We start from the raw sequence: 27,378 nt of genomic DNA, 5'->3' as shown, positions 1-27,378 counted from the left end.
CATACAGCATCTCTGTAAAGTATGTGTATTCAGCAGTATTCACTCTCTCCACTAAACGGCTCGTTGCAGCTCTTGCCCCCCCCCTCCCTGTGGGCCCAGTGTGCTCCGATTGATCGGGACCAGTCGGGACGTTGTGAATAGCGCTGAGCTCCGTGGAGGTGTGATTTCCTTGTTTAGCGATACACAGCGAAACACAGCCAAACTCACCCTGAGCACACACATAGTCACAGCCGAAGTAAAAACAAGAAGTGTGGCTTGATATTGAGTAAGACAAAGGTTGATAAACGCTGTGAGAATGGGTCTGCAGAGAGAATTTCGCCGCGATCCCAACTGTCTGTTATCAGCCTGCAGCCAGGGAGGAGAAATCAGCAGAGTGTGTGAGGAGGAAGTCCGTGGATTGGTCAATTTGGACCAATCAGCGGGGGCTTAACGTAACGGCTCCACGGACGTAACGTAACAGCTCCACGGATTGGTCCATTTCGTTCCGGGGACGACATGACATCATGATGTACCCGGAAGAATCAAATGGACAATGACGTATCTCCAACGAGGCGTTTTGGGGAGGTATTTTCTGTGTTAGAGTTTTACTCGCTACTACAGGGTGTACTTTGAGGGTTTTGACTCTGCACACCATTTACATGCATACAAACCTTCATAACACACAAGGGGACGGGTACTAACCGGAAAAGCATGACATGTCACCTTTAAGATCCAAAGCTTTAGTGCGTTTTGATTCAATGCTGAGTACAGCCAAACTTGACAGTCTCTTCTCTGTCATTGTAGACCGCAAATACCTCATTCCTTCCGTCTACTTGGGTCCGAATCATAGACTGTCCGAATCCGAATGCTACTCGTTTTGCGCCGTCCCGTTCAAATGAAATGGCCGCCAATCATATTTCCATGCTCGCGCCAGGGAGGGGTGACAAGACTCGCGTCTTGTGCTGCATTCAGACATTAGGGATTTTCTCTCATAAATGTCCGATGAGCCACAACTTTGATTCCAAAACAAAGCTGCCAACTGGGGTGGCAAGGCTATTTTTTAGGGTGGCAGTTGCCACCCCGGTAGATCCGCCCCTGGCCATATCTACACTTGTACCCAAAGCTGGTTATCACATCGAGCAGTGGTTGGTATTTGATATACTTGTCCTGGAAAGCCTGGTCCATGTACAGGTCAAAGGCACAGCCTACTTCTAATATTAGAACCTCCTTGTGGTTGGTGTCAACAAAAACAACATCAAGTGTATTTGGGGTATTAGCAAAGACATCATTGGTAAAACAAAACCATTCTGATAACATGCGCGCACACACGCACGCGCACACGCACACACACACACAGCTGTAAACCCTGAGCCAGGGGGGAGAGACTCTGCTCCCTACTGTCTCCCTCTGCTGGCTCATTTTCGTGGATGGCCTGGATGTTTGCTTTGATGTGGAGAGGAGAGAGGGAGGGGGGGGGGCTTGGGTAGTTTACAACCGGCAGCTATTTTTTGACAATATAGCTTTTGTTACAAATCAAATCAATGACGCTATATTCATTATATCAGTGTGTACGCAATAAATTATGGATTAGTAAACATAGAATTTTATATTCTCCTGTTTTTCTTCACCCCTGCCATTCATGGGTCTGTGGCAACAATTCATTTCCTAATTATCACCCTTGCACCCTTGTTGGATTGATAATACTTAATTTGATTCCAGCATACACACTCCTTTTTCTTGATTGTAATCTGGGTAATATAACACATAATGAATCATAAGAGACAGACTGAGTATAACTACATTTCCAACAACCATGTCTGCATTGTGAGCCTATTGCGCCATCTTCTGGACAAAGACTGTGGCTGATGGTTAGTGTAAAATCCTTGAATCACAACAGGGATATCCTCGCAACAGCAAATTAAAGTTGGATACAGGTTTATGTTTTTCAATGACAGGAACATTTACAAATTAATGCAGCTACTTTTACTCCAAGGAATGGTACACAATGTGTTAGTATTTTATATTGCCGTCCACTTCACATCCATGAGTTATTCAGCAAAGCAAATATATGAAATTTGAGAAAACGGCAGTTTAATATAATTAGGCCGTTTTTTCAAAGCACAATTCTTATTCTGCCGTTGTTTATTTTAATAAACATAATTACAAAAATAATGTTGTTTGAGACTAAATTGGTTCTGTTTCCAAGATACAACTACATAATGCTTATCACAAACATTGTTTTCTTACAAAAAGAAATACATGATGTTGTGTATTCACATGGAATACAAATGATTGTGCACTCTGCAGATACATATATATTAATACACATAGATATAATAATAATATAGTAAAGGACTGGGGTGCTCCGAAGGGCCCTGTGTACTTATATTGTTGTATATGTTTCCATGAAAAAATAACAAGGAAGAATTTAGCTTGAATCAGATTTATTTACAGATCTAAGTAGGGGACTATTTCCCTTGTGCAATAACTTTTTGGAATTCAACATCTTTTTCAAATAGAACAGCAGGGATTCTTGAATTGTGATAGAAAAAAAAAATATGTATTGTATTTTTACAACATGTTAAATAATATAGTAATGAAAGTGAAAAATGTAATGAACCCATTACACTACTATTGAGAATGAACAATGATAATTGATTTAAAGAAGAACTGTATGAACTGAGTTAAGGGGAAATAATCATTAGAAAATCACTTCAGTCATACTCTCTCACGGGGTAAAATAATATGTTCTTCGATATAACAAAAACAAAAAGTGTACTTCGATAAAGCAAACATGCTGCAAGTTTAAGCACAAAATCAGTCATCCCACACTATACTCTGCATGCTAACAGAGAACGCACTACAACTACAAATCTGTGAGCTTGTTCAAAATAACATAAGAAAATACAAAATGAGGCAAATGAGCACTATGAATAAAATAGCTGGTTCATTTCCCCAGAGGCAATGCTAAAGTGAATAACTTGAGCAAAGGACTGAAAAAATACGTCAACAACTTCAATCTCATGTCATCATCGACAATGGAACAAAGACAGCAAAGCAATGCATGCCAATGCACCCATTACGTAACAGAATAACAATAATAATACTACAAAGAAAAACCATCATAGGGAATGACAAATGAAGTTACTTTAATTAATTTGGACAAGTGAGTCTGAAGAGATAGGAAGTGGTGGGGGGGGGGGGGGTGAGGGATAACAGAAGATGGCAGTCCATCAGAGTAGTTGAGAGGAGGAACAGTGCGGTGATGTCTCAGGGGCCGGATGAGCTACTACTATGGGTGGTCTGCAGTACTCTCAGCCAGAGTGAAATGCAGGGGGGGGCAATAAAAGAAAAGGAGCTCCCAGGCAGAGGAGGACAGAGGTGTCACTATACGGCTGGTTTGGCTTCAGAAGCCCGAAGGTGTTAAAACATTCATGTCCCGAGGTTTCAGTTTGTGAGGCCGTGTGGGAGCTCGGTTGGCATCGAGGCCTGAGATTTCAATCTTCGGGGGCATGAAGTTGGCAGGGTCGTCCACCTTGAAGTTGACCTGGGTTTTAGTGCTATCCATGGTGGAGGACTTCTGCATGCCGAAGTAGGACTGCAATGAGAAGCCTGAAGGAAAGACGAGGAAGAGAGGAAAGTCTTAACATAATAGGAGTACTAGTAATACAAGTGAGGATGCCATATTGTGTTTGAATTATTAAAGACCGTGGTACCGTTAAGCTCCGACGTTATCGGTCTTTTTATCGGTACTGGAGACATCTAAAATATACGTTGTATGTATTATTGCTATACAAACATTATATTGCAGTTTTAGTGTCGCCAACTCCGTTTCTAATATGCAAAAAGACTGCAAAATGCGTCTATGATTATTTTTAGTATTTTCGATCTTTCCAATCCAGACGAGAGATCTCACTCTCCCCCGTCTGTGTGCGAGACGGCGGGGCAGTTTACACACACGTGGCTGCTACATGCATGCAACACACACAGGGCGGAGAGAACGTGCTCCGAGGTGTGGTTAAACGTTGCCCGTCTCGATGTGGACAATGCTCATTACCACAAGTGCAATAGGAGTTTAGCATGTAAGGGCGGCAACACGAGCAATTTATTGAAACATCTTGCAAAAGTGCACCACATTCAGACGGAGAAATGCACCGGGTTCCACTGTCTCTCTAGTACAGGGGTGGCCAACCCGCGGCTCTCGAGCCGCATGCGGCTCTTTGCCTAGTTTCATGCGGCTCTTCAGTTCATATCGAATTTTATATGTGTGAGTTTGGGGGAGAGACACTGACTCCTGACTAGTGTTGCATGGTGTACCGATACTTGAAAGGTATACCGCGATACCCTGCCGTTAAAAACGTTACGATTCCTCCGTTTCATTAGTATCGGTACTTTAAGAATGACGGGGAAAAGTACTCCGGTGAGAAAGCGCCGTTTTAATAAGAGCCGTGTGTTTTCAGCGCTCTGCTTCCACTCCCTGCACTGCAGCCGTGCCTGCAGCCCCTCCCTTCTCAAGCACGCTCGAAGTCCCTCCCCTCTCAAGCACGCTCTAAGTCCCTCCCCTCTCAAGCACGCTCTAAGTCCCTCCCCTCTCTCGTGCACGCGCTAGCTGCCAGAGCATGTGAGAAAACCAGAAGCATAGCTGCAAGTGGGAGCTTGTTGAGAAAAAAGACGCCAGAAGCGATGTATTTGAGCTATATCTCTGACAGTGAGGGCAAGCCTACGGACACCATGAGGCCTGTCTGTGAGAAATGTATTAATTGTATTTAATACGAATTCTTGTCATTTATTTTATTTATTGTTCTCATTGTTTAAAAGTTTGTGTTATGGTTATGGTTCTGGTGTGAAATAAAGCACAATAATTACATTTAAGACTGTTTCCCTTTTTTTAAGAAAAATAATCGGAATCGCAATTCTTGACTTGGTATCGAAACCAAAATGTTGGTATCGTGACAACACTGACAGTTAAACCTGATATTTAGTAGGTCTGTTAAGTATTGAATACTGATAATTCTGACGTAATTTGGCCGGTCAAAGTTGTTCGGGCTCGGATAAAATAGCTCCGTTACTTTCGTCCCGTGTTACTTTCGTCCCGGCTCTCCCTACGTGTGTATGTGTGGTGTCAGGTGTCATGAGAGGATGACAGCGCGTCTAATTTTGATGTGGCCCAAGAGCCAATCACAATAATACCTGCAATGCAGTGAACCAATCACCTTTGAGGGGGGAAAAACCTATTGTTGATTAAACACTATCCAGTGTTTCCCCTACCATTGTCTTGGAGGGGCGCTGCCCGCCAACGGAGCCCCGCGCCCCCCCCTGGAATTCAAGGTGTTATATATATAATAAAAAAAAATATATATATATATACCACCAAATTGCAAATAATCTATAACTACTGTCACTTTTCACATTGAACATGTGCTCTTTTATTAAATAAACTAAACGCTTTCATCTTAAGTTGTGGATTTAGTGTTGTTGACCCTAAGAAACACTGATGCATTAATCAATAACAATAATCCACAGCTCCTCTCTCTGCTCCAGAGGATTTAAAAAATATATCCCAATGCCACAAAAATGCATCAGTGACGTGGTTGAAATCTTGTCTCCAGAAAACAAAAAACTGAAACAAGCGGTATCAGTGACTGTGTGTTTGATGTGGCTCTTTGCAATAACATAGAAAAAATGTGGCTCTTAACCTCTGACTGGTTGGCCACCCCTGCTCTAGTAGCTCTGTAGCCCCATCCACGAGTAACGTTTCCCCGTCAGGTGTTATGTATGCTAGCAGCAACACACGGAGCTAACTCATTATTCAAACATTGGTTAATGATTAGAGGTAACTGAGTCATTTATTTTTTTAAAGTTTCAGCTATTCTGTTTACAGTTTTGTCATCAGATTATTTAACACGATTTGTTAAAACATTGTTGTTTCTTTTGATGTGAAATATTATTTCTTTAATTTAAATAAAAAGCAATGTTAATTTTGTTTACAATTTGTTTAGTTAGTTTACCTTCTTTTTTCTCTCCAAAAGAACCGATAAGAGTACCGTTAAAAGACCGGATCGATAAGCGGTATCGATCAAAGTAGTAGTACCGTTAAAACCTTAACGATACCCATCCCTACCCAAAAGCAACATTGGGTATAATGGCGCATCTCCACTACAGCGTGGAGCGCGGTTTAAGCGTGCCGTGCCCGGCCCGTTTTTGGTTGCGTTTCCACTAGGCGTAGTTCCGGCTAGCGGGTACTTTTTCACAGTTGTTCTGGCTCTCCAAAATCGAGGTTCTTTCCGGGCCAACAACCGGGCTGAGTATGCTAAACTAGTGAGAGAATCGCTGGCAACTACAACAAAATTAACATATTTGACCGTGATTTAATTGTAATACACGTTTCAAAATGATGCCGAAGTGACAACATACTGATATCGGTTAGTAAAAACCATGAATTAATGCTTTGACAAGTCTGCAGAAAGACGGCAGGCGAAAAACCTTTTAAAATGCGTGTTGTCTAAATGGAGATCGGCTAAGCTAACGTTGTATATGCTCCGACACAGACAGTCTGTGGTTTGTACTTGTTTAACTTTTGTCTAGTTTCTGAACAGATATGAGGAGCTGTGAGCTCTGAGTGCTAACAGCTAACGGTTGATGTTGGTTTTGTGTTTCGCATTGAAGATGACGTCACGGCTCCGCCGACACTGCGTTACTATAGCTACTACCCCAGTTCCTAAACTGTAATGGAAACGCAGCATAAAGTGAGCCTGGCCTACCAAGGCCTAACTATACCGTACTAAGCCGTGCGAGGCCCTGCAGTGGAAATGCGCCATAAATGTCTCACCTGAGCCGGTTTCACAGCCTGGGTCAGTGGGGGACTTCTGTACCACAGATCGAGTTCCAAAGAAGCTCCACCTCTCTCCTCCTCCTCCTGCTCCCTCATTTCCTCCCATGTTTGTGGTGGGGTTGGAACTGGTGAGCTCTGGTGGGGCAAGAAAAGGTGCAGGACTCAGCTGGAACCAGTTCCTGTATTTAGGGCAAGCAAAAGAAAAAAATTAACATATCATCATTTGAGCCATGTAGAAAAATGACATAATAACAACACGAGCAAAGAATATCTCAGTAGCTTGATGCTTACTAGGGATGCATACCGGTATCCGGTATTACCGAAATACCGGTTACTGGTGGCTACGGTATACCGTACCGAAATCAGATCCGGTTTCGATACTTTAAAAAAAAAAAAGATATATATATATTTTTTTATTCATTTAAAAAGTGAGTCAGTGGCCCGTGATGGCGGGTGTTATAAATTAGATTGCATAATCGTTTTTCTTCATATTTTATGTATTTTTCATTGTTTGTTCAATACTAGAAAGGTAAAAGTCCCACAAATGAACTGTGATGGGATTTTTTTCTCTCACCAGTGAAGGTAAATGGTCATTTTAAAGATGAGATTTGTTTGTTTGTGCAATGCCGAGATCTCATGACCTTTATTCTATTGTGTATTTGTTCTCTAGTCGAATCTCAGGTTTAAAATTAATCATAACGGTGCTATAACGGTCTGTTTGCATTGACAAGATGTGCTATTTACGCGGCACACCTGAAGATATTCCATAATCGGTTTTCTTCATATTTTTAATGTATTTTTCATTGTTTGTTCAGTACTAAAAGGTCCAAGAAGTCCCACAATTGAATTTAATATTCATTTGACATGTTAACTATATCGTAAAGCGCTTCATGGGAGTAATTGTGGGATGATACATTTTCAAAGTATCACGATATGTATCGGTTGAGTATCGGTATCGTTCAGTGGTATCGGTTGAGTAAAAAAGTCAACGATATGCATCCCTGCTTACCTGCGACTAACAGCCGGTGATGTGTGGGGAGTTACACAGGGGGTGACGCTGGGGGTGACGGAGGGGCTGACACAAGGGGTGACACAAGGGGTGACACTGGGGGTGGATTGTGCTGATGTTGTACACCTGTCCTCCTTGAAGTCCCCGGTTGGCATTCTCAACTTCTGCAAAGAGAGAAAATTAAGCAATGAAAGAAACAATCAAAGATTATCTTCTATGTTCTAGATCAGTGGTTCTCAAATGGGGGTACGCGGACCCCTAGGGGTACGTTGGAGTACTGCAGGGGGTACATGAGATTTATTTTATGTTAATGAGAAAGAAAACAACATAAGTAATGCATTTAAACAAACTACTAATAGTAGATTAACTACTCTATTCAAAAGTTTACATAAACTCTGGATAATAAAATGGGAAAAGTAAACGGGGTGCTCTCTTTTCCTCTCCCTCTCCTGACAGCCCGTCAGTCTCGTGCATCTCGCTGAACCTGTAATGAGTGACCCGACAGTAAAGAATGCATATATGTATAACTAGTTTAGCTAGTTCCAGAGCAGATCAACTAGCTAAGTGTGTTAGGTCTAACTCTTAGTGTATTTTGCTCCACTCAACGGTCCGTCACAGCGGCGGAGCTATGATCATGCAGAGCTGCATGTTCTCCGTCAGCAGCAGCTGATCTGATCTCTGATCTCTCTCTCTAGCGTCCGGTTAGACTTCACTCGCGTTTATGTCAAAATCTATCAGATCTAGCTAGTTCTAGATAATGATATGACTGCCTGCTTATCAAAGGACCTAAACAATAAGCGTTGCTTGGCAACGGTGTGTGGCCGCAAAGTATAGCGCAGCATTATGCATATGTTTATATGAGGGGTCAAAATCCCATGCTCATAAAATGCTCATATCTTTTTTCTCTTCATTCCCCACGCCCCAAAATAAATAAATAAATAGATATTCCAATTTTAGGAAAAGTAAGGAAGTTTGAGCAGTGTGGGTTTTATATGAACAGAGTTACACATATTTCAAAAGGTGAAGTGTAATAACTGCAGTTTGCCTCCCTGTCAGAATGACAAAGATCCTCAGTGAAGCTCAAGCCCATGTTTCTCACTACATTGTACAACTTATTAAAAAGATCAGTTCAATGCAACTAATGTCGTCTTAGTGTTATTGCTTGATGTTAAAATTGGTTTTCCATGAATTTAGTGATGGATTGTAAACATTTGAAATGTAGCATTTAAGTGTTTCTCAGTTACAAGGTTGTTGTTTTAATAAATCAGACACCGATGGTGCAGCGCTGTGCTGTACCTCTTTATAAGCATTTTTTCCTTAACAAATTGTGTTTGCGCTGATCAGGGGGTACTTGGCTGAATTTTTTTTTCAAAGGGGGTACATTATTGAAAAAAGTTTGAGAACCACTGTTCTAGATTCACGAGGTGCATTGAAAAGTGATTGCAAAATCTTTTGATATCAATAACGGCAAGTGTCTGGATGATCAATTTTGATGTATCACTCTGTACAAGAGGCAACGCTGTGTCACACTAACAGCCAATGTTTGCAATAGAGCATTGATCTTTTTTTTTAAAGAGCAAACTCTCCCTGAATACACAATGACAGAAGGTCAGCAGTGTTTTTTTGGACCTGCAGACCAAGAAAGTGCGTCACACACACATGCTGTGCAAATGTGTCGTGGGCTAGAAAAGAGAGACAGATAAGACACAAAGAGAGGACTGCTGTATAATAAAAACAAGTGGACGATGAACTACTTTATTCATATTCTAAATAAATAACATAGTTTCATAATGTAAGCGCTGAGACAATAAGTCATACTATTTGAAGATCATTACAGCAATGAATATAAACTACACATACTAAAACAAACTCACTCAAAAAAAAACTTGCTCTACCACCGGTCCAAGTGAATATAACCTGCAGTGGATTTGCAACTAAGAACATCCATAACATTCACCTGTTTGTAACTTACAAATTATGTATCACTTAGACTCTTATGGCACTACTTCTATTCTATTGTATTGTATTTACTTGCACTATTTTATCTGTTTTATTGTGTTGCACTGTTGGAGGAGCCTGGGACCTAAGATTTTCATCGACATAACTACACTGTAGCTATGTACGAATGACAATAAAAGCAACAAATAACAGTCCTTACGTGAGTAGCTAAATGTATGTTCCACAATACTTGCCTTTATCTTTAGATTTATTCCTGTAATTCTTTCTGTTAGATTATTTAAGTTAAATTCCCATTTAATGTGGGCATTTTCCCATCCTATCTTGAGGGTCCTTCCATACACATATCAATATCTTCTAGTAGATGTGGTCCTGCATTCTGCATAGGGTAACGGCCATCATGCAAAGGAAAGAGTGCCCCCTTGGCTTTTAATGCCCTGTATATCATTTGGGATTGTATCCTGGGATTTCATCACTGCTCCCACCCTGCTGGACCTCAGCCAGAATATCAGGACACAACAACATGTTGACAGTTCAACTGTTGTTGTGTGATTAAAGTATTGGGGCAGGGGAAAAAAGAAAACATTAAAGCATGTTAGACCCTGTGCCCCTCAATGAAGCAGGTATATTGTATAACAAATATGAGTAAAAGTAAATACGTAATTTTCTTATAGACACTTAAAGTAAGCACACAGGGCAGGCAAACGTGCGGCTAGTGGTGTGTTAGTTTTAAATAAAGCGATAGCAAATGTGAAAGCAAGTATAGCTATTGCTGGTTGTAATCTCGTTTTATATAATTCAGCTAGCTAGGGCCTCAGTCCAGATAGCCTCTTTAGAATGAAAACCAAAAGAAAAGATGAGGCGCACAGCTGAGGCTACTTTGCCTCAGGAGACCAAGTTAGAATGGGATCTGAAGGATCATTAACTGATGCTGAGCTAACGGTAACCGTGGCAGGCCGTGGATGTAGAAAGAGAACTGCAGGACTGCAACCTAACAACTAACGTTAGCTACTATAATAACCATCAAGTTACACACTACGTTTACGTGTCTTACTTAGCCAGCCGTAGTTTCTGTGAATCAACTTTTACTGACCCAGGTATAACCACAATAGTTGAACTGACATTGGCGGGGAGATATATAATGTATGAAGAACTAGCGTTAGTTTGTTTACTCAGGTTAGCACGAATGCTAGCCCAGCTAGCTGCCCTACAGTGATGATGTGCTAACGGTCTGCTTTTCGGTCGGAGTTACACAGTAACTACACAGTAATTAATCGACATACCTTTTTATGATAATCTTTCTTTGACGCTCCAGTCCGACAGATTCCTTAATTTTATCCATAATTAGCTGTTTAACTGTTTTTTTCGCGAAAACAAAAACGGTATCGTCGGCATAAACCAGAAAGGGCCTCCAAATAGTGTCTTTTGTTAGGAGCTCGCTGATTGGTCCGTTTGACAACACAAGGGGGCTCGATTCATTTAAGGGCGTTGCTTGGCAACATTTCTACCGGAAACTCCATTCTATTAAACCAGCATAGAGCAGATTACGTAACTTGTTTACAAGGATTGTCAACATGTTAAATAATTTTTCAAACCTTTATATAATTGGTTTTATCATTTTGTTTTCACACTAATACTTGCTTATTTGAGTATTAACACAGACTCTATCACTATTTTAGTATGAATATAGTCCCTATTTCTATTTGTGATCACTTTGGAATGTTATTATAGGTCAGCTGAGTGCACTTGAAACGTATGCAACCCTCTGTAACTTTCAAACCTTCTTTGCTATACCTTCCATCACATGCACAAAGATAAAGCCTAATAATCTTTACACTGGTTTAATTAAATATACTATCGTGTATTTATAATTGTGTAAGTTTTATTTAGATGCATGAGAAATTATTATTGCATCAGTTTATGGGATGTTAGCACAATGTATTAGGATAATGAAATGAAGAGATGTGAAATAGGGAAATAATAAAGAGCTCGTGTGATAATGTGATACTATTCCCAAGCCCATAGTATCCAATAAATCGGAATACAAACAGTCTTGCCAAACACTGTAGAGGAATAACATGAATACAAGTGAAAAAACAACAGAACCCATACCCTCACATAGTCATGCTCAATCCGGGATTCTATATGACGTTCTAGGCAAAACACACTCTAGGTCAGACGTGTGACCTTTCATTTTCCCGAAAACATTTAAATGAACCAACAATGTACAAGAAACTGTGTTTTCTCTCTACTTATTCAGGTTGTGCATTCTCTAAAGCACATGTCACACATTAAGGTGTGATGTGTATTTATTTTTCAGGTATTTATTATTATTTGAGGCATTAGAGATATTTTTCTTTGCTCCTTGCACATCAAGAGTCTTTTACAACAACATTTGTTCATACTCACTGGCAAGGTGCCGTCACCCAGTCGGTGAAAGCGAGTCTCCTCAGCAGAAAGACCCTTGTGGGGAGAATACCCAGCATCAGTGAGCCCTGCTTGGTGCTCAAACCTATGGAGGTTGTCCTGGGTCTGCTCTAAGTGAGGAAAGGTAAACAGTCCACAGTACAAATGAGTCAATGTTTTAAACATGATGCTCTGTAGATTGTTTTTATTTAAATGTGCCATCCAAGGAAGTACAACAATCATAGGTGAGACTAACACATTGATGTGACATGAGGTGAATCAATTAATTGTGTCATTAACTTGTGTGTTGTTATTGATCAAATAGAAAATAAATGGTCTTCAATTAGGGTTTCAGCTGGTTTTAGTTGACTTACTTATCATAAGTGTGCTCATCAAAGAGGTGGCTTTGGCTTTCACAACAGGAACTTGGGGATGGACTGGTGCCCCTGCCTCAAAAGTCACCAACTTCCCAGCATTCCCTCTTTCCTGGTGATACAAGTTTATACGGATTCATTTACAAACCAGTTACACAACAATGAGAACAAATGAAACGTTGTCAGTCCTGCATCATGCTTATGGAAGTTCCCCACAAGCCCAGGCAAACATCTTGTTAGAGTAACACAAAACACGTTGGGTATATTATAGTAAGAACAAACAGGAAAGCACCTCTGCAGTGTTCCTGAACTTGTGCTGTGGGATGACAGGGTCTTTCCAAAAGATGTTAAAGTTGAAGTCTGAAGGTGGCGAATGCATGGTGGCATCCATGAGGTCATCATAGCTTACAGTGCGCCGGTTCATTCCAATTGGACAAGAAAAGGCACCGAAGAGCCCAGAAGATGTGCCAGACTCAAGTGCTGAAAGATGGGAGTAAAGAAGTATTCATTGTTTGTGTGTTTTATTTCACATGGAGAACGTTTTCTGACATTGCCACTAAACTCGAAATACTTTTACAAATAACAAATATTAAGATTATTTCAGTAATATAACAAAAAATCCTGCGTTACCTGGAATATCTCCCCGTTGTGAGGACATTTTGACACCGTATCAATTAGGCAGACCACAGGAGACGGTGTAGGGTGAAAGTGTGGAGGTCCACTCTGCTAGGTGCTGATGGCAGTCCGAAGTGACGCTAATCAATATGGTAAGTATATTTTGGTTAGCCTAAGGTTAAGTTTGAGTAAACACGTCAGAGTCTTGTGCTGCAAGTGCAAAGTGCATAGCGTCCCATTTCTGCCCTGCTCCGAATATAGGCTAACTGCAGGATCTTGTTACAGCGCTGTCATGAATATCAGTTAATGTCAGTCCGGTCAGTCCCTTCATACCAGCCAGCTCTGCCCAAAGCCTAGACAAACAGCCCAATTGAGGATTAAAGCAAGCTCATTCCCACAAGGAAATGACACTTTCTGAAATCAGGAAACACTGCCTGTTTAATAAATAAACCTTGCTTGTTTTGTAAAACTCAAAGAAAGGCATTAGGCCTATCATTAGTCCTATTGTGTTAGGCCTATGGTCAACTTTGTCTACCTCTTTTATCGGTGCTCTATATCAGCATTGTCTGAGCTCACTTTCCATTGCAATCCACCTGCTTCGTCACCAAAATAAATAATCAGATGACCATCCGCCATCTGCAAAATGTTATCTTGTCAGATTTCAGATTTCGCAGATTTGGATCGGTGATATTTTGCAGGCTAATTTGGTCTACTTTGCAGACTGCTTACATCTGTCTGCTGCTGCACGTCAGCACTTTGGGGTGCCAGATACGGTGACATGCAAAAACAGGAACCGAAATCATGCCATGGGCGTTTGGGAATAACGTCAAACAAAAAAAAAATATAGGCTACAACTAAAAAAACTTGAAAACGATTATTCAAATAATGTAATAATCACTGGATTTTCTATTATCATTGCATAGTGTGTATTGTATTTTATTCATTAAAAAAACAATATTTCCAGCGTTTACATGAAGGACAAAAGCTATTGTAACACTTACCTCAACCTGTCAATATTTCCTTTCCTCTCCGGTTGAGTTATAACACAGCAGTGATGTCTTTCTTTCTTTGTCACAGTGGAGCTGAGTTGACATGCTGAACGAAAAAAATCTGTAGGCTATGTTTGTTCTTCGGTTGGTTCATCCATGACTTTTGGACAAACAGAGAGTAAACAGAGAGCTGAGATGTCCACACGGCAGCAGGGCACTGAACGCACCTCTCTGACAACCGAGACGCTAGTGGAGCCTCGCAGCGGCGAGACTGTGGCGCGTCCATGTGCGGAAGTGATACCACGAAGCCCTGCAGACTGTTGTACAAAAATAAGTGTATCAGAGAACCATATTATGCCAAATCATTAAACAAATATTAATGCAGATATAACTCAGGTATTTACAACAGTGTGAACATTAGCTTCTCACAAAGTTCAAATTATTTACATACACATTAGTTGATAGCCGTGGGTTACAGTTGATTCATGTTTTGTTATGGAATTGTGATTATTTATGTATGATGTAGGCTTATGTATCACTTTAACATTGCCGATGGTTAATGTAGGACTAGTTTACATTTATTTCTTATCTAATCACCAAACGGAGTGGCTACTCAAATTCCCCCCAAGGATTTGTAAATACTTCATATTGATAGCCTATCTTCATTTTGTTGTTGATTTCATATTTTTCTATATTTATTGAAAACTGGAAAGGAACTAAATGTATCAAGTAAAAATACCACATTTGGCTTAGAGATGTATTGAATTGGAAGTTTAAACATAGCAGGAAAAAAAAATGTCCTCAATATTTGAGTAGATATATACGTTTCAACTCAAAGGTCATATTTCAAAATTCAGATAGACAGGCAGTATCTTCTTTGTGGCCTTGGTTAAAGTTAGGGCTAGGATTAGGCATACAGTGAATCTCCATGATATGACTGCCAATGTTTGTGTGTGTGTGTGTGTGTGTGTGTGTGTGTGTGTGTGTGTGTGTGTGTGTGTGTGTGTGTGTGTGTGTGTGTGTGTGTGTGTGTGAAGGATTCCAGCCTATGAAACTCAGCTGACCTGAACCGCCCCTATCAGAATTTAGCAGAAGCGCATGTTGACAGTTTATCTCCTGTCATCTCCCTGCAGCTTTGGAGCCCTCATGCTATCTGTTGCATATGTTAGCCATGTAACCGCGGCCGCGCACACGGCGTAAAGTTTAGCTGTTCTACTGATCAAAGTTGCCCTCTGACTCAACTTGATCAAACAGCAAAAACTCCACAGATTCAATTTTAAAGAAACACGATACAGTTGGCAGTCAACAAAAAAGCCAAAGACAAGGATTTTCCCCCAAGAGTATGACATTTATTATTAAATAGACACATTTACAAACAATATTTTAACCAGTAAACAACAACAATTTATTAGGAATTCATCTACTATGCTATTTAAAATGGTATCCAGCGTATAAAAAACGGCTAAATGAGCGCAGACAGTTACTGTTGGGAGGGGGAAACAAGCAGGTCAAATCTGAATACTACTCACCGCCACTCACACGTGCCCTGTACAGACACAGCAACTGAAAAGAAAGTGATAAATTAAGAAAAGTGCAAAATTAACTAAACACACACACACTTAAGGGGCAGTGAAGTGCACGTGAGGGCCTAACACCGCTGAATCCCAACTCCCAAGGCTGCTGCTCACGTCAGGGGTGCTGGATCCCTCAACAAAAGACACAAAGCACAATAGTACATCAATTCATTGAGATAGTAAAAACACTAATACTCTTGGGAGATTAGGAATTGGAGCAACAATGTAAACAAAAGCATCAAAACGAACAACTATAACAAACCAAAATAAGGGAAACAGAACGGTAAAACAAAACAGCAGTGGCGGACAATCTTATGTCTCTCGGACGGCGCAGCCCCTCACACACACAATACCGCCGGTCTTATCACCGTCACGTGCACCATCGACTGCTACCTGGAGCCGTCGTTGATGCTCCCGGACCCAGTCACAGACCTCTCCTGCCGTAGGCTCTTCCACACGACCTAATAGGAAATCTACTGGAAGCTGGGGTTCCCGGCCAAACATAAAAAAGAAGGGGGATTGACCTGTGGTTTGATGTGGAGTAGTATTATAGCTAAACACGACCTGTTGGAGATATTCTGGCCATCGGCTCTTCTGTTCAATGGTCAGGGTGCGTAGATGGTTGTGCAGAGTTCTATTAAAACGTTCACATTGTCCATTACCTTGTGGATGGTAGTGGGTGGTTCTCGACTTTTTAATGCCGTAGAGATCACACAGTTGCTGGATGACTGTGCTCTCAAAACTGCGACCCTGGTCAGAGTGCAGTCGAGCTGGGACACCATACTTGTAGAACCACTCCTTAACAAGCACCTCCGCCACTGTAGCAGCTCGCTGGTCACGAGCTGGGATGACCTGGGTAAATTTAGAGAACACATCAGTCATTACCAAGACTTGTTCTCTCCCATCCCTAGCAGGCTCTAAGAAAGAGAAATCTATAGCCAGTATTTCGTTAGGTCTTGAGGCTAGCAAATGGCCCATGGGGGCTTTGATTTGTGGCTGTGTATTTTTAGCAACACTGCATCTCTCACACAGTTGACACCAGTCTTTGATTGTTCGTCTCATACCTGGCCAGTAGCATCTCTGTCGGATCAGCTCAGTAGTGCGCTCGATACCTTGATGGCCATGGTGGTTGTGCAGCTGCTGAAACACTTATTGGTCCGACTACCACTATGTAATTTGAGGGGCATTGCCTGGACAAGGCATCAGCGTTTTGGTTGGTGCGTCCTGGGCGGTACTGCACGGTGTAATCAAATACCGCCAGCTCAGCTACCCAGCGATGCTCTGTAGCCCCCAATTTTGCAGTCCCTAAATGGCTGAGGGGGTTATTATCAGTCAAAACTATGCATTTATGACCCAGCAGGTAATCATGGAACTTTTGTGTCATGGCCCACTTCATGCCCAAAAACTCAAATTTCATGGAGCTATAGTTCTTCTCAGCTGGGTGTAGGCTGCAGATGGCGTATGCAATGGGTTTGACCTTCCCTTCCTGCTCCTGGGATAAGACAGCTCCCAATCCGTCATGGCTGGCATCCACCTCTAAAATGAATGGAAGTTTAAAGTCAGCATAGGTGAGTACAGGTGAGGATACCAGCATTGCCTTGAGGTCCTTAAAGCCGTTTTCACACTGAGCTGTCAATGCATCACTCAGATCAACATCCCGACCGCAGGAATTCTTCTTCCTCTTCCCGGTCAGCTCCGCCACTAACTTGTGGAGAGGTGCAGCCAACTTGGCAAACCCCTCAACAAAGCGCCTATAATAGCTGGCAAAACCGAGGAAAGACCTTAGCTGTGACACAGTACCTGGTTTGGGCCAGTCAGCCACAGCCGCAATTTTCTTTGGGTCAGTAGACACACCTGCTGCAGAAATAACATGTCCCAAGTACTGCACCTCTTGTTGGAAGAAATGGCATTTCTCCAGCTTTGCCTTCAACCCCTCTTGTTTGAAACGTCCTAGAACCAGTTCCAGTCGCTTGAGGTGCTCATCTACTGTGGAGGAAAACACATCGTCAAGGTACAGAAGAAGAGAATGGCAGTGCTGGTCTCCAAACATCCTTTCCATCAGACGCTGGAATGTACTGGGAGCATTGCACAATCCAAATGGCATCCTTTCAAACTCAAAAAGGCCAAAAGGTGTGCAGAAAGCCGTTTTTGGTTTGTCTTTCTCTGCAACAGGGACTTGATGGTAACCACTGGCCAAATCTAGTGTGGAAAACCACTTGGATCCGGACAGTGCGTCTAAAGACTCTTCAATCCTTGGGAGGGGAAATGCGTCTTTGCGTGTTTTGTTATTCAACAGACACACACAAAGACTCAGGCTGCCGTCTTTCTTTCTCACCAGGACAATGGGAGAGGCATAGGGGCTACAGCTTTCCTTTATAATCTGGCTGTCTAGCAACTGACGAATGTGAGCCCTAACTTCGTCGTAGTCAGATGGGGGAATTCCCCTGTACCTCTGCCTAATTGGCACCTCATCAACTAGGGGGATGTCATGCGCTAAGAGATTGGTGCAACCCAGGTCAGAGTCAGAAGCTGCAAAGACGGACTCATACTGCCTCAACATAGACCTTACCTTTTCCTGATCTGACTGAGCGAGGCCAGATAAATCTGCAGTCTTTATATGCTGCCTTACTGGGTTCACCTGAGCTTCTTGGGAGGAAAGGGTAACTGTCACACCACCTGACTCATGTGCTACAGTAGAAACACCATCTGGCAAACTTACAATTTGAGCCTGACTCAAACGTCCTATAGGAAGGCGAGGATGGAGAACAACATCTGTCTCACCTACATTTACCAATGGAATGTACACAGTGCCATTGGTGACTGTGACCATTGCTGGGGAGAGCAACACACACTCAGGGAGGGAATGACCATCATCAAGGGCTCAATCAACGCAGCACCTGTAGGTTCACTAAAGTGAGAGGAACATGTTGCAGTCACCCACTTTACTGTACCCCCTGGTATGATTATGGGATGCTTACCTCTCACTCTTGCCAAACCTGTTTTAGGGGGGGTTGCACGTAGCTGAACATGTTGACAATGTTGTAGTGCCTGTTGCCACATTGGCGGAGCCTGCTGCACTGTAGGAAGAGCAAACAGATCAGCGCCATGCTCACTGAACAACTGGTGATAACATTCTCTGATCACGTTCATGCCCAAGACACCAGGAACTTCTGAGGGAGATATTTGGTCAGGGGGGTCTTTAACAACCAAAACACCTCGCCGGGGTATAACCTTTCCCAACACTTCCACATCCAGCTCCACATATACCCTATATATGGAATTTCCAACCCGTTGGCAGCACGAAGCTGAAGCCAGCGGCAAGACCTAGGGGCATCCTTGAAGTGCTGGAGGAAGAAACTTTCAACCATGGTAGTGACCATAGATCCTGTATCTAGTAGGCAGTTAACAGGTACACCACCCAGACCTACAGTTACTTTAGGACAAGGTGCAACAAGACTAGGTGCAATGATTTTGGCAGCTGTTCTCTGTTCACTTGAGCCTGTGTTATCCCCTCCTGATGTTTGGCTCTTTACATCAGAGGGAAAAAGTTTCCCGCCTCCTGTGCTAAGGAGGTTGCTGTGCCATTGACAATGGGGCCTCAACTACTGTCCCTGTGACTCAACCTGACCATCACCGCACTCCCTGGCATAATGACCTGGCTTTTGGCAACGTCTACATATAACATGGGCTGGGCGTTGCAGTGTAGCAGGGGGTTTAGGGGCTGTCTGTAAAGCTATTAGACCCTGTGTCAGCTGGTTAAGCTGTTCTTGTTGTTTCAGCAACATGTGCTTTATCTCTTCCATATCTGGGTTACCTGGGCAATCTGATATCACTCCTCCAGAACATTGCATAGCACTCAGGGAGGGTATTGAATAACTCCTACCTCTAGGCTCATCAGGTCGTCCATCCCTCTCCCAGCGTATGGCTTCAGCTCGTACCTCTAGAACAGTATAGTCAGGGTGTTGCCGCACGACACGTTTCAACTCCCTGTGAAGGTCAAGCACATGTTCGACAAACTGATCCCTAAGAAGTGTGGAGGCGCTGCACACGCCTTGTGGGGAACAACGTTCAATCTTTTCCATCATACAATACAAAGAATGAGAAAAGTCCTGCAACGATTCTCCATCCTGCTGCTTTCAAGAGAAGAAATGTTGTTGTAAAGTAACATAAGACTTTGCACAACCATACATCTCCCGGAGAATGGTGAAAATTCTCTTAGGGTCCTCCCTCTCTGCTCTAGGCCTGTACCTCATCTCATCTTTAGCCTCCATATTAATCATGTCTAGAACACTTCTTAGAAATGAACTCCCTCTAAACAGGATACATGACCTGACACATGTACTTAACATCTTGCATTGGCAGCCCTGAACCACAAGGTAGCAGTGTTTGTTGACACAACATTATCAGACTTTGAACAGAAAACAAGCACTCAATGCTCCATTGATTTTATATTTATTTAGAAAAACACTGAAATTACCAAAAGGCAAAGGACTTGGTTCAACACATACATTAATTTACAAAAACGAATAAAAGACATGTAAAAAATAACATACTACAGTGCACATGAGTATAAATAGAGGATAAATAGACAAACAGTTTCATTCAGTTCACATCTACATTCCTTGAAGGTGCATTTTCAAACGGGGTCAGAGGTCATTTTAGCTTCTTTTTGATCCCAGGAGTTGAAGAATTAGAGGCTAGCTGTGTTGGTGCTGTCTGGGCTGGAAGTGAGCGCAGCTCGTCTGGCTGTGGTTCTGGCTTTTCTATAAATCAAAACGAAACCAGAAGGAAACATAAGATACACAAGTGTGGAGAAGAAGGCATCACATCACTCATTACTGTTCCATCAAATATAGAGAATCACTGACAGAGTAAACGTTGTAATTGGATGGTGAGTGTATTTGAAGGTAAGGCTTGGATTGATGTCTGGTATACTTACATGATGGAAGCCATGACTCTCTGGACTGCCGCCAACTCGGGGTCCAGGCAGAAGCGAGCTCCCCTTCTGTCGGTGACACTGTTGAAATGGACAGAGGACACCTCACGTTAAAAACACATTTTAACCAAATAATTTATATAAACAAATATTCATAAATCATTAGGCAGATAACTAGAAGTGCATTATAATGTTCCACCCAACTGAGGCTAAACTCTAACCATCTAAATTAAAGTGAATTTCTAGGTTTTATTGGTGCCAGGGAGATACATTGTCCTAATAGCAATTAATAAACCATTTTACTGTAACTTACACAATCTCCACTTTGGCACAGAACGTGGTTGCCGGGTAGATATGGATGTCCTTTACTTTTGAGCGTATTTTACTCCTGACACGTTGACACAGACAGCCTCCTGATTGATGACCTACAGAAAAAGACAAGGATTTAATTGAATTACAATTTGTTTTCAGTGCACATATTTCATCTAACAGTTACCGAGACGTATACAAAAGTATATTAAACACCTGACATTTTCTTTGTTAGAGTTGTAAATGCTGATATAGTACAAACACTTACGTTGGGCTTCAGTGATGCAGATGATGACAGCCAGGAGCAGAAACACTTTCATGATGCCGGACATTGTTGCTTTCCTTTTTGGTCGAGAAGACACTAGTGCTAGAACAAATCTTGATTCTTGCTGTGAAGATGATAGAACGAGCAGTAACAAGTGCAGCTAGAGATGTTAGCCAGAGTCTGAGAGAGCACTGTTTGTTGACAGGAGGACTGTGAAGAGGTAGAGGCTGAGGGTCCCTCTTAAATACTCTTTTCACTTCCTTACCTCATCATACTTCCTGTGACCAGGGGAATTTCTACCAGGCTGGAAAGTGAAACTTCAAAACATTACATGTCAATTGTTAGACGTTTTTATCCAAAGCGACTTACATATATACTGTGGGTAATCCCCACAGGAGCAATTTGGGGTGAAGTGTCTTGCCCAGGGACACAACGACATGCTGACTGCAATGGGGTTTGAACCTGTGATCCCTGATCCCAACACCAACGCACAACCCACTGCACCACACGCCACCTCCAAACCACAAACAATACCTTAGTTACGGCCCTCGCCTACCACCCGTGCTCATATTACTTTAATGTAATGAATTTGAGATGTTGAGGTATACATTTTAACATCATGTGTTATAATAGGAATCTAAAAAGTGTAACTTGTTGGATCTGTAAACACTCATATCTAACCAAACTTTAAAATCAAACTCACAATATCATTGCTGTATGACCCATTAACAAATATTTTTAAACATTTTGAACACTATCTCTTTTTGATGCCATGAAGAACAAAGATGCAAACAGATGAGTAATAAAAAACAATCATATATAATATCTTAGTAAATGAAGGCAACGGTTCACCTGTATCTTATTTGCCACTTGTTCTCATATGCAAATTACATACACCAAGCTCAGGTCAAATGAGTACATTGCTAGTAAGGGTTATGTTTGTCTTCCTAAAGAATGCATATAAGTAAATTGGCTGCATACAATTATTTCATATAAAACAAATAAAGCAATTAAACTCTACTGAATGTCTTGTGAAATAGAATTCCATAATCTCACAAAAAAGACATTGAATATTTGTAACACAGTGTGTGGGTTAGTCTCTGCATCGTCTGATTTTGTACGTGTGCTGCGCATCAGTGGTTAACACCTTGCTCAGACGAAAATGCAAGTTTCAATAGTTTCTTTCCACTGTAGCTGCGTGGTAGTTACACTGTCATGACATTTGTGGAGGGAATACTACTATTATAAGTAATATCTGATGGACGCTGATATTAATTTCCTTTTAATGTTCACTTCAGTTTTTCGATGTTAAAGTAAAAATAGATAGTATATGATACGCCCCCATAAGGCCACATGTTTACAAAGAAGTGCTTGGTTTCAGAGGAAAGCATTCTCTTACTGTCAGTTTTATGTCCTCTTTCACTTTTTGTTGAAAATGAAATCCCATCACAACTCTGTTTCCTTCCCTAATTCTTGACATCTTTCTCTTTCCTTCTGTAATTTGACCAGAGAGATTGAATTAAAGTGTGAACAACAGTGAGATTATTATGAAAAGCTTTTCTGTAATGCTCTATACCATTTGTAATGACAAGTATTATAAATCACATGTGCTTTAAAAATAATGAGAAAATACCATAAAAGCAAAAGAAGGTGACGTGCTGAACTGCCTTACTGATACAAGCAGGGCCCAGGACGAGGCACCCAAATATGAACTTTAAAAAAACAGGCATGTTTTATAGGGTTGGTTCAGTAAACTACAGAAATTAATAAATACGACACACTTTTCTTTCTGGTTTCTAGCCATGTCTAGATTTCTAGTTTTGGTTTTACTTGCCCATGTTTCGAGATCTCTATCTACGTTGCGGCTGAGGGCAGAAGTCTCAGAGATTGATATCTCAAAACCTTGGTAAGTAACATCAGAATCATCTGCCTGGCTGAAACCTCTCGAGGTAAGATAAAATATATTATTTTGAATCTGGGTGAACCGACCCTGAGAGCGTGGTGACAATGCATTTGTCAGGACCTCGACACAAACTGATGAACCCAAATACACGACCCAGAGACAAAGTCTTGAATGAAATAAAAAAGTGTATTTATTTTTAACAGATCAGGTAATCCCTCTTAACAGAGTAGGTAGTGGAAATAACAAAAAGCGCTCACACGGAGGTAGAAAACTAGCGTAACAAAAAGAGGACTTAATAAAAACTTAAGCCTAACAAAACAAACATAACAAAATCTGACATGAGTGAAAAGCAATTATTTCAGAGCTGAGGCTTGGCACGACCATTCGGGGAAACAAACAAGACGAACTGACACAGGACAGTGGAGAGACTATTTAAACATGAGGTGAGTGGGAACAGGTGGAAACAATCAGGGGTGGGGCAGACACTGATGAGTGAAAAACACACAAGGGGAGGAAGAAAACAGGGGCTGCAGTCGAATAGTCCATTTAGCTTAGGAACCTTCCTAACGGAGTGAAATGACCCGGAAGTCCCTCAGTGGCAGCCATGATAAGTGCCGTTCGAATTCTCTAGAATGATAGGAAAGGAGGTTTCAAACTTCCTTTAACCTCCTTTAGCTTAGGAATCACTGGACCTCCCTAACCGAAAGGAGAGGAGAAAATGCTGCCCCACAATGCCTTGCAGCCGCAGCATTTGACGTCACACAACAGTCGGCCGTTCACGGAAACAACCGATTATGACGGAGAAATTATATCATGAAAGTTACGGTGCTTATTAAGCTTTTTAAAACGTATGTGGTAAGTTGCCAAAGTGCTTTGTTTTGAACGTTCATCAGTATTATAATCAAAGAGAAATATGAACGTTAGTTTTTACTGAAATGATCAAATAAAGTCAACATTTCACTGAGCTATGTGGGGTTTGTTCAACTTTTAAAAGATGTTTGAATGGTGATGTACACAGTGATAGATGGTAAGGACTAAGGTTTATAATAAATACATTTGTATTTATTTTAAGATATTTTCATAGTTCATACAATCATACGTATTGGGATCATTTGTATTAATGTGGACCGGAGGGAGAGGGTGACGAGCATAAGTTTCACTTTCCTTTTTTATTTCAATTCCAACTTTGGTCATGAAGAATATGTTTCTCTGTTGTCCCCGTTCATAAAGCATAAAACAACAGCGTCAGAGCACGGTGCAGAGTCTCTAGATGAGTTCACAGTAGTCCGTAGTTCTTATTGAACATCCATGTTGTAGTCCGCTATAGAAAACTGTAGTTTCCCCACAGCAGCAGACGCACAAAATGACGTCCGCTGGCGCATCATAAACACGTCGGATAGTGAAAGTGCATTCGGATTCTCTAAACACTATCTAACACTAACACTAATCTCTTCTCCTAAATCCTTTTGAATTCTCCTATCCACTATCCCTTAACCCCGTGACGTTTCACTCAGAGGTCAAGGAATAGGAGATAGGGTTAGAATTTAGGAGCTGATTTTTAAACTATCCGAACGCAACCAGGGCCTGAAATGAAAGACAAGAGGTGAATACAAAATAAAACAGGAAATGACAGACAAAATACATAAACATAACTAACACATTTGATGAGACACAACAGCATTTTTTAAGATAATAATAATAATGATAATAATACATGAGACTTGTATAGCGCTTTTCTAAAAACTCAAAGACGCTTTGACAGAGAAGAAAAAACAAAGAAAAATACAAAAAGAGATAAACAAAAACAGAAAATAGGGGGGGGGGGGGTAGTCAGTGGTTGAATGCAGTGTTGAACAGGTGTGTTTTGAGTGATGTTTTTTAATGCGGTGAGGGAGGAAGAGTCTTTGATGGATTGGGGTAGTGAGTTCCAGAGGGTGGGTGCAGCAATGGAGAAGGCTCTGTCGCCCCAGGACTTGAGGTTGGTACGGGGGGGCAGGAGGTTGGCAGCAGCAGAGCGGAGGGAGCGAGTGGGAGTGTGTCTGTGGAGGAGGTCAGTCAGGTAGGATGGGGCCAGGTTATGGAGGGCTTTGTATGTCATCAGGAGGATCTTGTACTGAACTCTCTGGGGATGGGGATCATTGAGGGATAATCAATGTGAAATTGATGAGACAATCCTAAAACTTAGCATAACATCATTATACAGTAGACAACGATGGTTCTCAGGTAATAAACCTGAAGTGAGTTTACACACTGGATTTAAAGTTTATTTCTTTGAAAATGTGTTTTGCTGAATTGAGCGGGAGCACATGGTGTTGACAGTTTACCTCCTGTAATCGCCATGCAGCTTCGGTGTCCTCATGCTATCTGTTGCATATGTTAGCCATATTAATCATATCTAGAAAACTTCTTAGAGAGTAACTCCCTCTAATATTTGTAAAAGCTAGCATGGGATCACAGGACACATGACCTGACACATGTACTTAACATCTTGCATTGGCAGCCCTGAACCACAAGGTAGCAGTGTTTGTTGACACAACATTATCAGACTTTGAACAGAAAACAAGCACTCAATGCTCCATTGATTTTATATTTATTTAGAAAAACACTGAAATTACCAAAAGGCAAAGGACTTGGTTCAACACATACATTAATTTACAAAAACGAATAAAAGACATGTAAAAAAATAACAGAGCTATACTACAGTGCACATGAGTATAAATAGAGGATAAATAGACAAACAGTTTCATTCAGTTCACATCTACATTCCTTGAAGGTGCATTTTCAAACGGGGTCAGAGGTCATTTTAGCTTCTTTTTGATCCCAGGAGTTGAAGAATTAGAGGCTAGCTGTGTTGGTGCTGTCTGGGCTGGAAGTGAGCGCAGCTGGTCTGGCTGTGGTTCTGGCTTTTCTATAAATCAAAACAAAACCAGAAGGAAACATAAGATACACAAGTGTGGAGAAGAAGGCATCACATCACTCATTACTGTTCCATCAAATATAGAGAATCACTGACAGAGTAAACGTTGTAATTGGATGGTGAGTGTATTTGAAGGTAAGGCTTGGATTGATGTCTGGTATACTTACATGATGGAAGCCATGACTCTCTGGACTGCCGCCAACTCGGGGTCCAGGCAGAAGCGAGCTCCCCTTCTGTCGGTGACACTGTTGAAATGGACAGAGGACACCTCACGTTAAAAACACATTTTAAGCAAATAATTTAAATAAACAAATATTCATAAATCATTAGGCAGATAACTAGAAGTGCATTATAATGTTCCACCCAACTGAGGCTAAACTCTAACCATCTAAATTAAAGTGAATTTCTAGGTTTTATTGGTGCCAGGGAGATACATTGTCCTAATAGCAATTAATAAACCATTTTACTGTAACTTACACAATCTCCACTTTGGCACAGAACGTGGTTGCCGGGTAGATTTGGATGTCCTTTACTTTTGAGCGTATTTGACTCCTGACACGTTGACACAGACAGCCTCCTGATTGATGACCTACAGAAAAAGACAAGGATTTAATTGAATTACAATTTGTTTTCAGTGCACATATTTCATCTAACAGTTACCGAGACGTATACAAAAGTATATTAAACACCTGACATTTTCTTTGTTAGAGTTGTAAATGCTGATATAGTACAAACACTTACGTTGGGCTTCAGTGATGCAGACGATGACAGCCAGGAGCAGAAACACTTTCATGATGCCGGACATTGTTGCTTTCCTTTTTGGTCGAGAAGACACTAGTGCTAGAACAAATCTTGATTCTTGCTGTGAAGATGATAGAACGAGCAGTAACAAGTGCAGCTAGAGATGTTAGCCAGAGTCTGAGAGAGCACTGTTTGTTGACAGGAGGACTGTGAAGAGGTAGAGGCTGAGGGTCCCTCTTAAATACTCTTTTCACTTCCTTACCTCATCATACTTCCTGTGACCAGGGGAATTTCTACCAGGCTGGAAAGTGAAACTTCAAAACTACAAACAAAACCTCACTTATTCCCCTCGCCTACCACCCGTGGTCATATTACTTTAATATAATGAATTTGAGATTTTAAGGTATACTTTTTAACATCAGGTGTTATAATAGGAATATTAAAAGTGTAACTTGTTGGATCTGTAAACACTCATATTCAACCAAACTTTGAAATCAAACTCACAATATCATTGCTGTACGATCCATCAACAAATATTTTTAAACATTTTGAACACTATCTCTTTTTGATGCC

The 27,378-nt window shown here is 41.3% G+C and overlaps 3 protein-coding genes across 3 annotated transcripts; all 3 read right to left on the bottom strand.

Moving 5' to 3' along the window:
- Nucleotides 1–1,939: 1,939 nt before the first annotated feature.
- Nucleotides 1,940–14,438, bottom strand: LOC117556021 (putative monooxygenase p33MONOX). The gene is made up of 8 exons (XM_034231156.1): nt 14,173–14,438; nt 13,187–13,311; nt 12,849–13,036; nt 12,557–12,668; nt 12,186–12,313; nt 7,821–7,984; nt 6,809–6,990; nt 1,940–3,591 (listed from the first exon to the last, which is right to left on the bottom strand). Exons 2-8 carry the CDS (start codon nt 13,212–13,214, stop codon nt 3,386–3,388), a joined length of 1,008 nt encoding a protein of 335 aa, XP_034087047.1. The 5' UTR covers nt 13,215–13,311; nt 14,173–14,438; the 3' UTR covers nt 1,940–3,385.
- A 5,732-nt stretch (nt 14,439–20,170) lies between these two features.
- LOC117556042 (C-X-C motif chemokine 2-like) lies at nt 20,171–21,444 on the bottom strand. The gene is made up of 4 exons (XM_034231183.1): nt 21,248–21,444; nt 20,984–21,095; nt 20,674–20,751; nt 20,171–20,497 (listed from the first exon to the last, which is right to left on the bottom strand). Exons 1-4 carry the CDS (start codon nt 21,309–21,311, stop codon nt 20,425–20,427), a joined length of 327 nt encoding a protein of 108 aa, XP_034087074.1. The 5' UTR covers nt 21,312–21,444; the 3' UTR covers nt 20,171–20,424.
- Nucleotides 21,445–25,721: 4,277 nt separating this feature from the next.
- Nucleotides 25,722–27,012, bottom strand: LOC117556041 (C-X-C motif chemokine 2-like). The gene is made up of 4 exons (XM_034231182.1): nt 26,806–27,012; nt 26,542–26,653; nt 26,232–26,309; nt 25,722–26,055 (listed from the first exon to the last, which is right to left on the bottom strand). The coding sequence occupies exons 1-4, from the start codon at nt 26,867–26,869 to the stop codon at nt 25,983–25,985; spliced, it is 327 nt and encodes a 108-aa protein (XP_034087073.1). The 5' UTR covers nt 26,870–27,012; the 3' UTR covers nt 25,722–25,982.
- Nucleotides 27,013–27,378: the final 366 nt, after the last annotated feature.

The sequence above is a fragment of the Gymnodraco acuticeps genome, unplaced genomic scaffold (genome assembly GCF_902827175.1).
Source record: "Gymnodraco acuticeps unplaced genomic scaffold, fGymAcu1.1, whole genome shotgun sequence".
Lineage (NCBI taxonomy): Eukaryota > Metazoa > Chordata > Actinopteri > Perciformes > Bathydraconidae > Gymnodraco > Gymnodraco acuticeps.
Note: the sequence above shows the minus strand (reverse complement) of the source record. Positions and strands in the feature narration are given on the sequence as shown.